The following is a 13,809-nucleotide window of genomic DNA, read 5'->3' on the forward strand; positions in this document are numbered from 1 at the left end:
AGATTTAGAATAATTATATGCAAATGTATCTCATGAATATTATTGAGGGTATACTGCAAATCTGACATGGATCCGGCCCTCGAGGCCTGGAGTTGGACAACCCTTAGGCACAGCGTACCCCTGTGAGGTACTCTTGTTGAACATTTGGAGGACAAACAACAAAAGACTGAACTTTAAAAAGCCATAATTTGTTTACATTTTAATGAGCATGTGGGGAGAGTATACTTAACATGGGAGAGGCATATTTGCATAATGGAGAGCACAGTACACACACTAAATTCGTGCTCAGCTGCAATCATAAGGGCAGTGGGCACTCATTTCAATGTGATATCACTCTAGTGCTTAGCTGAACTTCTTTGTATCCTGGCAGATCACTCTCAGACTGTGAACTATTTTCACTATTTGTTGATTTTTTCCAAGTAATGACTTTAGATTTAAAGGGACTGTTTAAATGTTCCTTCACTACTTAGGGCCGGCTCGGAGGATTACTTGAGTAGCAGCTTCCAGCCGAAATCATCATCAACCATCAAGGCATTGTTGATGAAATGAAAGTTCCTGAGTGCACTACAAGGACTGTTGCGGGTCATTATTCATAATTAATGTATTGTTACAGCATAAGCTAGACCTGGTTATGAATCTTTTGTTCTTTGTTTCGATGGACGTATCTTTGGGAGGACAAGGGGCCGAAAAGGCGCGGTCAGTTAAGCAATAGTCAGGTCTGCTTTCATGTTGGATGGTTATGTCAAGCATGTAGGGTTCCATATCAGTTTCTGTGGCTTGAACCTTGATATTAGGCTCATTTTAGTGTGTTTATCAGGGTTTTCACCTGAGCCTCTCCCTTACTTTCTAATAATAGTGGAACATCCAATGGGAAGAGTGGCTATTCCATTTAACCTTTCTAGGATTCTGAAACCCTCAATTCTTCAATGAGGTTTTTTACTCTGCACATGCAGCTACGAATTCAAGGGTTTGGCTGTTCAGCGCATCAAGGCCCAAAACCTACCTTGTTGTGCAATTGTTGTGCAATTTAGTGAAAGTTGTCTGCATCAATCTGCTTCCTTGAAAATCATTTCACGAGTTATCGCTTTGTGAATGTTTCCTAATCACTGTGTCCTTGGTACCTTTAAGGGGGGAAGCAAGTCTTCCAATACTCTTAAGTCATCTGTACGCTACCCCCTCTCCCCACGCAGAGCATTCTTCTTCTGGAACGGGGGGAGAGCTTGAGAAGAGCTCCCTCTTGAAGACAACAATGACCAGCATTTCATCAGGTAAGTATTCTGAAGACCTACACCTGAGCTGCCTCTTTCAAGAGGGCCTGAGGTACGAACATGTTAGGAGGAGGAGAAACCTGAGCAGGTCATCCTGACTGGGAACTAGAGTGCAGCTGTCAGCCCGGCCCCCAGATCCCCCCCTGCCCTGCCAAGACCCTGAGTATTTTTCAATGTTACCTACTTAATCCAACTCCTAGCACAGCGGGTGGACTGCTATGGCTATTTTACAGGTCCATTCATTGATGCTCTCTCTCCTGCAAGTTCAAGGTATTAGGATAAAAGTGTGGGTGACCAGTGAACTCTAGCATTTTGTAAATTCTGACCTTACATCGGGTGCAAACAACTAAAGGAAATTAGTTGGCTACCTCAGCCAAGGAAGAGGTGTCTGTCTGCACTGGAAGACCCAGTCGCCTTTATTATACATCATACCCCACCAAGGCAACAGGCACCCCACCTAGTGTAGTGCGCGCCTGTGAAGGTAGTATCGCTGTAGTATCCATGAGAGTATTGGTATGCTGGTTTGCACTATTCAGTGTAATACTAGTGAACGACTCACCATGCTGGAGTGCACCGTTGCTTGTTCAATGTATCTGGCTATTCCTGTTACGAACGCGTTCCTGTCCTCGAAGTTGGTGTCAAAATTTGCCTGCAGAGGAACAAGCAATGAGATATTGGATCTTAGCAAAAGTGGGTTATTGTTTGTAAATACAAACACTGACGACCATTACTGTTATACACAAACAGAAATACTAGTGGAAAGTACTCATAAACATATACAAATGATGACACAGTATTGTTAAATGTATATATACAAAAGCATTCACAGTAAATTAATACACATTCATATACAGCAGTGTTATACACTGATACGATTGATGACACACAATACTACGCTTCTCTGGTACAAACACTGACACACATCCATTGAACAACTATTGACGCACGCTGCTGCACATCTATGGTACAAATGCTACAGTACTGTCAGAGGTAAGAGCCCCATTAGCTCTCCGTCCCTATTCCTCATCCATAATGATGAGAGTGAGTCACCCGGGATAGCAACGATGTTGTTTTTCATTGCCTTTATTGTTTTATTGCATTGCCTTCCAGACTGCCACCCCCTCCCCGCTCCCTCTTAAGGGCCATCTCATGTATCCTGGAATTTTTGGTTGTCCTAGAAAAAACTGTGCATGCGCGTACGTATGGTGCGTGTATCTATGAAGGGGCCCTCCGATTGGCTCAGGGCAAGAAGCCCTGCTGGTGCAGATGCCACATTGTGAACACACTATAAGCCAGCAGCAAGGGTGTGAGATACCCTGTGTGTGCGGGCCGTGCTGCTATAAATGCTGAAATGTTGGAAGAGGCTGGAAAGTCAGAAAAGAAGAAACAACTGAGATTTTACGCTTCCCTGCATAGGAGACACACACATAGTGGGGTCCTTTTGTGTTCAGGCTTGCTTCTCACAAGAAAGGCAGTGACTTGAGTGATGTGTGGAATGTTAACTTTATTTACATCTCAATAAAATACATGTATTATACAAGTTTGTCTAATGCGTTGTATCATTTGCAGTTGCCTGTCTCTTTCACTCCCCGCGTGCTTCCTGTCTTCGAAGCCTAATTCTCTCCTGCCTCCCAGCAGTGTTATTCACTCACAAGTCCTAGGTGTGCTGGGGCAGGTCAGAGAGGGGAGAGAGACTGAGCTCACCATATACCTTCTTTTCTAGTGACAGAAAGGAATGATTAGTACAAGGCACTGTCTCCGAGTCTGTTGCAAAACCTTCTTTCTCTTCTGGATCTGGGTGTTGTGCTGTGTTGTTCTGGTTGAGCGACTGTCATCGATGGAGGATCACCAGTTTCTTTGTGCACTTAATTCTCTTTGTTTCATTTAATGTCCTCACACGCCTCTTATCTACATCAGCATGTTGCTCTTCACTTCCGGGCACTGACTATGGTTGTACTAAGTAGCTGTGGTATTGTACATTATGTTGAACATACCTAGTAGATTTGTTTGGCTGACATTCTACGTGGCTAGCTTTCTAGAATAGTGCCAATCTTGCCAGGTTCCACATTTGTCCATCGTCCATCTTCTAGAACCACATCGTGTTTTTCCATTCTTGGGCACAATTTTCTATTTACTATACTTGAATGGTGTGAGCTGATCCTTAGCTGGCATTGGCACCTTTGCAAGATCTCCCACTTGAGTGGTATGTGTTTTGACTGAATGGGCTGAGATCATATGTGCTCTTCAATCTGTTCTCTTTTGTCTTATTTCATACCTGATGCTGTCAATGCCCTTTTCACCAGTTTATTTGTTGATTGGCATCTGTTGTGGAAACTGATGAGAGCTTACACGTCTTTCTATTAGTGATTCAAAAGGGGGATGCTGCCGTGGTATTATAAAGGGTCATTTGGTGAGCAGTTATTGCTCTGATTGCTTAAGTCGAAAATTCCATCAGAGATGCTGAAGAAGTTGTAAACTCTTTTATGAAGTATTTGCATGATCTACTTGCCCATTTGTTTGTGGGTGATAAAGCACTATTCAGCTGTGAGTGATGCCCTTTGCGTTACGATATGTTGATGTTTTATTGAGGTCAGTAGAACACCATTAATTGTAATCAATTTCTTTGGGTAACATTCCCTTTTCAATCTCTTCCAGTACTGTTATCATTGACAACATTTAGCTCTATTCAATTGGATAGGTGGTCTTCAAATGCTACTCCCTATGTTCCTTCTTCATTCATTTGGTTGAGTGGACCAATAAAGTCAAAGCCCACTTTTAAAAACCCTTTTGATTTAACCCAGGGTGCTTGGCTATTAAGAGGCACACTGACAAGCTGAATAGTGACTGACATGGGTGTCCATGTCAGTTTTCATTCCAGAAAAATACTAAAGCGAGACAACTGGCTACCCCACTCTATGTCCAACCAGGACAGGCGTGGTAATCTACAGAATTATTGTGGTAATTGCTTACACCTTCGAATTAAGTAAGCCAAGTTTATACAAGACATATCTCATACTTTGTGAAAGGGAATGGAACCATCCCACTCAATTAACACACACTAACAACATAACTATTCTTCAATAAGTCCACGTCAATTTATTACATGTTAAGACCGATTTAGAAAAATTAAAAAAGAGAGAGAGAGAGGGAGGGAACAACAGCATATATATTAATCATAGTACATCAAAAAAAGACATATTCTTCTCGCTCAATTCTTAAAAACAGTATGCTTTGTATGGGGTTCATTGCCTTAATAAAAACCACTATGTTCCCTTCAGCAGTTTACAGATACAAGACTATATTATTTGGCTAGTCTATTGTCAAGTGTTGACATGTTTCAGCCTTTTATGGAGATGAAACACTATCCCTAGTGTCTCTACGACCAAAACTTTTTACGGCCTTCTTCAGGACAGACAATTTCTTTCCAGATGATGGACACCTCTTTCAAATCCCCCGTAACAGGTAAAGCACAATATCCTGGTTGGACCTGAGCTTTACGCTAGCTTAATCCTAATCGTGGCAGGGCTTGATTCCTACCCTCGAGTATTCACGGATCAACTCTGGTTTATTCAGAAATTCCAAACTGTAAACACGATGGTTTGGACGCGTTCGCGGTGTGATGCTGGAGCTTGACTTAAGAATCAAGAAAATCGAGTGAGACGCATCGACATATACGCGTGTTGTCTGACGGTGCGCATTTCGAGCTGTGAAGCTTTGTGGTGCTGTGGAGCTCTCCCTGCATAGGGAAGCACGACGCAAGGAACGCTTTTGTTTTGCTTTGTGAATGTTCACATCCAGTAGGAATTGAGTTCCTAGCACAGTTTGGAATTTCCGAATAAACCAGAGTTGATCCGTGAATACTCGGGGGTAGGAATCAAGCCCTGCCACGACTAGGATTAAGCTAGCGTAAAGCTCAGGTCCAACCAGGATATTGTGCTTTACCTGTTACGGGGGATTTGAAAGAGGTGTCCATCATCTGGAAAGAAATTGTCTGTCCTGAAGAAGGCCATAAAGAATTTAGGTTGTAGAGACACTAGGGGTAGTGTTTCATCTCCATAAAAGGCCGAAACATGTTGACACTTGACAATAGACTAGCCAAATAATATAGTCTTGTATCTGTAAACTGCTGAAGAGAACATAGTGGTTTTTATTAAGCCAATGAAACCCATACAAAGCATACTGTTTTTAAGAATTGAGCGAGAAGAATATGTCTTTTTTTGATGTACTATGATTAATATATATGCTGTTGTTCCCTCTCTCTCTCTTTTTGAATTTTTCTAAATCGGTCTTAACACTTAATAAATTGACGTGGACTTATTGAAGAATAGTTATGTTGTTAGTGTGTGTTAATTGAGTGGAATGGTTCCATTCCCTTTCACAAAGTGTGAGATATGTCTTGTATAAACTTGGCTTACTTAATTCGAAGGTGTAAGCAATTACCACAATAATTCTGTAGATCACCACGCCTGTCCTAGTTGGACATAGAGTGGGGTAGCCAGTTGTCTCGTTTTAGTATTTTTCTGACAGTGTGTCTCCCGTTCTGAGATGCTGGCCCCCCGAAAACAATAAATTGAGGGAGATTACCTTTGTAGAGGTAACCAGTATTCATTCCAGGCCACCAGTATTCAGCAGAAAACCATATCATCATGGTGGTACTTAGATGGCCTTGATGAGATTTGTTGATAGGTTCATGTCTTATTACAACAGGTGGTATGATAAATGGTTTCTCATTACCATTTCCTGTTCTGCAGTCAGTTCACTTACAGTCTACCAGTAAAGTTGCAGGTATGAGGGTAAACGTCTCACTGTAGGCTACCCTTTGAATTATGGGAGTGTTCAATGCCATAAATGAGTTAATCTTGATTTGTGTGTTGCAACCACATTTCCTTACTAATGACACCTACATTTTCTAATTCCAAATCTTCCACTGTAGCCACTGTACAGTCATCATTGAGGAACTCTTCACTGAAATTGTGATCATGTGGTAATCTTGAAAGGCAATCCAATTGCATACTGTTTTATCCTGGGAGGGGTTCTCCTTCAAATGTAGATTCTTGAGGCTCGGCCGCCACAAATGCTCACCTAGGTGTAGCTGTTTTTCTCTTATCTTGCATCAGCATGCTGATGAGAAGTTTATGATTGGTGCCGAGTTTAAACGCCCTTGCCCATCTATATTTACAAAAGTATGCTGTGCCCAGGGATATGCCAGCATTTCTTTTGCTATGATCGATTAGTTTAATTCTGAGCAGGCAAGTGTTTTGAATGTAAAGGCTACTGCTTGTTATTTTCATTCTTTCAGTTGAGTGAGGGTTGCACCAATACACCCACTATCACAGAAGAACTCTTGAACAAACCTGGGCGTGGAAACTCAGGAGCAGCCTTCATTTCGGATGAGATGCCAGCTCACCCACTTCAAACTCAAGTTGTTACGGGACTGCCAGTGATGCAGGATGTCGAAGAGGTCCTTTCCAGAGTTCAAAGTTAAAGACCCTGATAAAACAGGTACCCCTGGGTAGCTCCCAAGCTGATACCTGCTAGTGGTATTGAAGGTGGACTTATTGCTTTGCTAATTCTCTAAAGGAAATGTCACAGGCCTCATGAGATGCTTTGCCTTCAGATGCAGAGGGCAGTAAGGTTGAAGCCTCATTAAGAAGACCACAAGCCTCAATCAACCTTGGAGTTAGGGCAGCTTCCTACACTATCTAAGCCATACAGTGACTCCTGGAGGACATTAATGCTATTTGTGCGGTGGTCGAAGATAGATCTGTTTGCACTGACAGCTCGCTAATGATGCACATACATAGTTCCTGTCAGATATAGCATGTTGTGATACATTAAAAGCTTCCTTGTCTGCCTCATCCCTCAAAGAGGGTGCTAGAAGGGATTGGTCGCTGAGATTCTTGAAAAGTTAATGCTGCTCAGAAGGCCTCTCTCCTGTGCTTTCCCTTAATGGGGGGAAAATGCTATTTGGATCACAGCTAAGTGGTCACTGAAACAAGCTGCTGGGTATAAGAACCTGTTCATTCCTACAAGACCACCATCACCCACGTAGTGATCCAGACCCTCCAAACATGACCGATTACCTTTCAGTCTGCCATAGATCCCTCCTAATGTAGGGCAGAGCAAGAGGGAGTGCAACGCCAGCTGTCAGGAATATGAATCCTAAACCACAACAGCAGCTTTCCTGGATATGTCGGATCTTGGAATGGGGCATGTCCTGTCTGGAAATAGAACTATGGGAGGAATAAGCCAACATTACTGTCAAGTTTTGAAACAGTTGGTGCCAGATCAATGGGCTCTGAACAAAATCTGCAGAGAATAGACTTCAGGGAGCTACCAGCTACTACATCTCATTTGAGACCCTGATTCCAGGAATGCTGTGAAAGCAGCTTTCTTGATGCAAGATGTACAAGATCTGTTATCCAAAGACAGATTATTTCTAGTCCCATGGAGGGGAGGCAGAGTATACTCTTTAATTCTCTTCTGTTGCTGTGGATCTTCTGTTGCTGGTGGAAAAGGCTTCTGATGTTCTTCACCCTTTACTCGAGCTGAAGAATATCAACATGTTCATCATAAATACTACTTAGTAGCAGTGCCAACCTTCAATAAAAGAAGCCCAGCGGATCCTTCTTCTCCTTCCTCAGAAGTAAACTTGGAATTCTATTCCTAGATGCTGGTGCATAGAGGGAGACCAGCAAATCCCAGAAAATATGGCTGTTCAACTCATACTGGCACAAACCCGGCACAACAACCTCTATGAACAGATGCCCACTCGCAGTTACATGCCCACTACAGTTAATAGTTAACGGAGGATAGCACAGGGGCAACGCACTGGTCTTGGAAGCAAGACCACGCAGAGCAACAGAGGTTCGAATTCCAGATCTGGGCTTAGAAAACAAACTCAGGTATGGTATTAGGCACATATAAAAATCTAATAAAATAAATAAAATAAAATAGCCAGATGCAACCTCCTCTACATAGAACTACGAACATGAAACAACATTACACACAACTCGTCAGTAAAGAGCTGTGGGTGATTGGTCTCATTCAGGTCAGTCCAATCATGCAATGGGCAAGCACACTATGAGGCAGCGAAGGAGTACGGGAGATCACACTCATTCAGGTTGATCACCCCACTCCATTACCAGCAAAACCATGTCAAGATAGTCCCCCTCCCCGCCAACATCTCATAATCCCAACTCAACAGTTAACACTGGCATATGACAACAAGCTGCCAAGTTCTTCACAGTGGTGATTTCCATTGCTAACTCTTGGGCTCTCATTTCTGTCTGAAACACACACCCAAGGATTCCCAGACACTAACCACCTACAATCACACCAACATCCAGGACTCGGTACTTCCATCCTGCAAGCATCAAGACCATAGGATTCACAGCTACCTTTTCCTCTTCCTCACTAAAAATCCCCCTCCCACTTTTCTTGCAGGACCACATGCAGTGAAGCCATCATAATGGCACATGTGTGCTATACAAAACCACTTTACATTATAACATTTAGAGTGGAAGTCAATTCAATCAACATGTGCTATTCTATCACAATGCATATTTATGCTATCGGGAGACCTGATGTGACTAGCAGACCATCGATTTCTGTGCTTTGTGGAAGCAGATCCCCACTATCCATTTCACGTCATGCCCTTTGGTCGCAAAATTGGCATGCGTATGTTGACCAAACTGTAAGCTCTTGTGGGGCTCTTCCATGCAGGTGATAAGTCCATCCCTATCCAGACAACTACCTTATCATGTCCCAGGCAACAGCCTCTTTCTTAATCTACCTGCCTCTACTCTCCACCCTTAACAACTTATCCAGAACAGGACTGCGAGACTTGTCCTTGGCCTCAAGCCCTGGGATCGTATCTCTCCAGCTCTGAAATCTCTCCATTGGCTCCCAGTGGATGCAAGGATTAATATCAAAACCCTCTGCATTGTCCACAAGGCTTTCTGGGGCCTGGGTCCAACTTACCTTCAGCTATTCCTCTGCAAATAGCTCCCATCTTGAGCACTCCGTTCCTCTACCTCTAACTCCTTCAGGGTCAGTCGTTTCTCAAAGCAACGAGCTGGGGGTAGATCTCTGTCTTCGGCTGGGGCCTCCCTCTGGAACAGCCTCCCTGCCACTCTAAAACTTGAGGAGAACCATCTCCGGTTCCTGAAGCACCTCAACACCTTCCTCTTTGCTTCTGCCTTCTCCTCTCCTCTCCCCTGTTGATTCTACTCTCCCTCGGCCCCATGCACCTGGCCACCCTCTGTCCTCCGGGCCCAGGTACCTGCTCATCTTGCCACCCTCACGCACTGCCTCCGGACCACCCCCTGCACTGGGGTGTGTATCTGTACCCATACAGCCCACCCCTTTTCTTCCTGCACTTTCAGACCTACATGGCCTGCTGCCATCAACCCAGCACTTGCCTTGTTGGCTGCACTCCCATTGTTTGTTGCCTTTTTATTTATTATTATTTTTGTTTTTTTTTTCCTTCTCACTCCGCACTCTCCTTTTGTCCCCCTTCCATGCACTTCTCCTCCTTCCCCCTATATCCTGCACTTGCACGTTCTCAATGTCACTGGGCCTAGTAAGATTGTTGTTTTTGTTCTCCCCTGTTTCCCTTCCCTTGCCTTGTCGCGCTCTGAAACACTTGTGTATGAGCGCGATAGAAATAAAATATCAATATCAATATCAACCCCATTTATTTTAGGATTACTGAGTGTTTGGGAGATTATCCTTAAACCCAGTGGTCAGGGTTTTACCGTGTATCTTCCTTACTTATGTACTAGTAATGGTTCCCTCAAGCTTACCAGGCTCTCCAAATGGTTGTCATGGCAGTGGAACCCAGGCATAATTCTCAAGAGGTGGAGTGGAATGCTTCACAGATACAGTGCACACTTTTCATTTGCACCCAATGATAGAATGTTCACAAGATATATCTTTATAAGAATACTAGCTGATATACCCGGCGTTGCTCAGGCTTTCATTCCCTCATGGGTACAGGCAATTCCGCAAAATTTGGTGCAGATTGGTGAAACAATGTGGAATGTATTTATTTTATTTTATTTTAACATTTGTATGATGCCCAGACTCACAGTTAACACAGCGTTTGTACAGTGTAGTGACAGAGTAAAAACTTTACGGATCATTAAGTCAGTGAGAAGTAGTACAGGCAAAGTAGGAGATGGTTCATCCTTAAAGTGTTAGTCAAACTTATTGAATAACCAAGTTTTCAACAGTTGCTTGAATGCTCGGTAGGAGAGCTCATTTCTTAAGTGTGGAGGTAAGGAGTTCCACAGGGCGGGGGCTGTGGTGCTGAAACTAACTAATTGTATAAGGAACAACGCTTTGCCAAGCCACAAACCAACAAACAAATGTTGACTTTTGCTGAAATCTAGGGAAAGGTGCGGGGTGTCCAAATCTCATGTAGTCATTAATGTCCGGAGGGTCCTAACAGGTGACTGTGCAAAATGTGGTGCAGAATGGTGAAACGGTGTGCAATTGTATAGGGAACAAACGAGAAGCCACAGACTCACACAATTTACACTTTTGATGAAATTCAGGGAAAGGGGTGGGTTTATTTATTTATTTATTTTAATATTTATAACGCGCTTTATGCCCATGGGCCTCAGAGTGCACATAAAAGACAAACAAGGGTCAGGACATCAGCAGGGTCAGTGATCAGGTGGAGTAGGCACGGCGGTTCCAAATTTAACTTGGGTTGAGGTTGAACAAGTAGGTTTTAATTTGTTTCTTGAATAATACAAGATTGCTAGTCAAGCGTATAATTCCGGGAAGTGAGTTCCAATGTAGAGGAGCCTGGACGTCAAATGATGTCCCCCCAAAGCGCGCCAGCTTGTATCTATGCTGGGCTAATGTGGGGAAGGCAGAGGAGCGGAGCTGTCTCCCTGATGTATGTGTCTTCACTCGACCCTTTAGTTATGTTGGACAGGTGTTGGTACAGCATTTAAATGACAGCATCAGGATCTTGTATGTGATCCTGTGTTGTACTGGCAGCCAATGTAATGTACTCCGAACATCGGATACATGGGCGCATTTAGGGTTGCCTGAGTGTCACGTAGCCATTAATGTCCGGAAGGTCCTAACAGGTGACTGTGCAAATCTTTGTGCAGATTGGTGAAACGGTGTGGAATTGTATAGGGAACATATGCAAAGCCAAAAACCCACAAACCCACACCCATATTTTCACTTTTGCTGAAATCTGGGTAAAGGTGTGGGGTGTCCAGATGTTATGTAGCCAGTGATGTCCATTGGGTCCTAACAGGTGACTGTGCACAATTTGGTGTGGATTGGTGAAATGGTGTGGAATTGTATAGGGAACATACGTGAAGCCACAAACCCACACCCAAATGTTCACTGTTGCTGAAATCCGGGGCAAGGGGTGGGGTGTCCAGATAATCTTTAAATCAGAAAATGCAAGGAGAAAAATCACCACACTCGCATGTAAGAAAATTTGGTAAAATAAAAGATACCACAATGTGTCAGGTAAGTAAAAACTGTTTCAGACGAGTTGGTTAGAGTTCAGATAAAGAGATTTTCCTAGAAGGGAAAATGCAGTAACAGGTATGTAAACAGTTTTACTATCTAGACCAGCACGTTTAGAGATGGATGCAAGGGTGACCTGTAGTGCAGATTATCTGAGAAAGTGACCACAAGGAGCAGTTCCTGGAGTTCTGGTTGAGGTCATGACACAGAAGACCATAGGTTAGGAAAAAGAGATCCAGAGATGATGAAATGCATAAAAAAAAGACTTGTCCGCAGCGCAGAAGAGGCAGGAGAGCAATACCCTGGTACCAAAAAAGCAGTTCTGCGTCAGTGTTTGGAAGTTTCCTGAGGCGGTTGCTGTGCACAGTGCTTGGCAACCCACTTAGGTTCAAGCAGTGACACATCGGTGCAGGAGGGACCCAAGAACCGTGGGGACTACAATTATTCATAATGTGGTGATCCCCAGGCTCAAGGTTGGAGCCAGAGGAGTGGAAAAATAAGTCAACTGTGGTCAGGGGTAGTCATCAATGCAGGGTTCCCATGTTGTTCTTGGGCATAGGATTCAACTTCTGAGGATAGGGTAGGTTTGGGGAGACTCCAAGCAAAAACACAATTCCAAAAAAGCTTGTGAAGTCACATTAGAGAGGCACCAGCCATGGAAGAAGAACCAGGAGGCAAGTTCGGCAGTGCAATTACAGGAATAAAGGCTTCACAGACCACTGAAACTTCCCAGTTGGGGGATATGGAGCCAGGGCACTTGCCTGATATCTTTGATTGAAGAATCTCCCATCAGTTCGGCAGTGAGAGTGTCTGGAGTCCTGCAGTGAAGGGGCACATGCTTCTGGACCCAGAGATGCAGGCACATTCAGGGGCTACAAGGAGACTAAGCCTTCATAGAAAAGGAGCATAGTCAGTTCCTTCTGGTCACTGTTGAGAGGCAGAGCCTCGACATCAGTTTCTTAAGAGCGTCTGAGGATGCCGGTGCAGTGCTTTGGTCCTTCCTCCAGCAGCAGGACTTCCAGAGGGCAGGTCCAGAGTTCCAGCAGTAGGCAAGGTGAGTGGGTCTGCTTTTATAATCCCTGGGAAGTAGCGAGTGAACACAGCACCCAATCACACACAAAGAATCATTCAAACAGAAGGCTGGTCAGCCAATGGCAGACCTTTCCCTCCAAGCACATCCATGCATTCTAGAGGGGTCACTCACAAAAAGGACTAAATCCAGACTACCCAAGTCAGGCATATGCAAATGCCAGACATAACTGGTTTCACGATGACTACAGCCCCAGTCTTGGGATACAGGCATCCAGTGGCCCAAGATGGCCACTTAATTTCACAAATACAAACAGAAACAAGGGATAGTACCGTAACCCTTCAGGTCTTTGAGGTAAACAAACACTGTGAGGTGAAATGGAGGGGTGAAAAACGACCCAGCAGGCATAACGGATTCCATCATGTGAAACCATACTACAAGGTGAAATATCCACCGCCAGCCTAGCCACATGACTAACAAAGAAGGTGCACCCGCTCTGGGAAACTATGGGGCACATTTGGGGTTCCCCTTTCTTAGGAGTCATAAAGGCTCTTAAGACAAGGCACATAAAAACAGTGCCACACCCTCGGTCAGGCCTAAGCCTGGTTGTGAGCAAAAAAGAAAGTGAAAAAATATAGAAAAGCCAGCTAAATATAGGAGCCTATTTACTCAGGACAAAGGTGGGCTTTCTACTTAACAATTAGCTTTAAAGATAAACCAGCATACATTAAGTTCTGATAATTCATCTAGATGACACAGCATGACCCCTGGCTTTGCTATCTGACAAATGCCATCCAGGTGTTTGTTCAGAGACAATACTCATAATCCTGTATGTAGCTCTCTGTGACAATCCCATCATTAAGTACAGGGGAATTTGAGGGCAGCATCTCAGTATTTTGACAACTCCCTTATGGACCAGACTTGGGAGCCCCAACGTTAGTCTGAGATCTTGTTTTGGGGTGCACCTCAGCAGAACAAGGACCTTATTATGAGTTTGATGGTATCTTG

General features: G+C 43.9%; 1 protein-coding gene across 2 annotated transcripts in view; it reads right to left on the minus strand.

Annotated features, from left to right (window-relative positions):
• CYFIP2 (cytoplasmic FMR1 interacting protein 2) overlaps positions 1-13,809 on the minus strand; it is a 279,833-nt gene that overhangs the window by 209,927 nt on the left and 56,097 nt on the right. For both annotated transcript variants that reach the window (XM_069653932.1, XM_069653931.1), the window contains exon 3: positions 1,828-1,917. In XM_069653932.1, the coding sequence (XP_069510033.1) occupies positions 1,828-1,917 (90 nt within the window). The remainder of the gene's footprint in view (positions 1-1,827; positions 1,918-13,809) is intronic.

Source organism: Ambystoma mexicanum, chromosome 3q, assembly GCF_040938575.1.
Source record: "Ambystoma mexicanum isolate Mex_15411 chromosome 3q, UKY_AmexF1_1, whole genome shotgun sequence".
Classification (NCBI taxonomy): Eukaryota; Metazoa; Chordata; class Amphibia; order Caudata; family Ambystomatidae; genus Ambystoma; species Ambystoma mexicanum.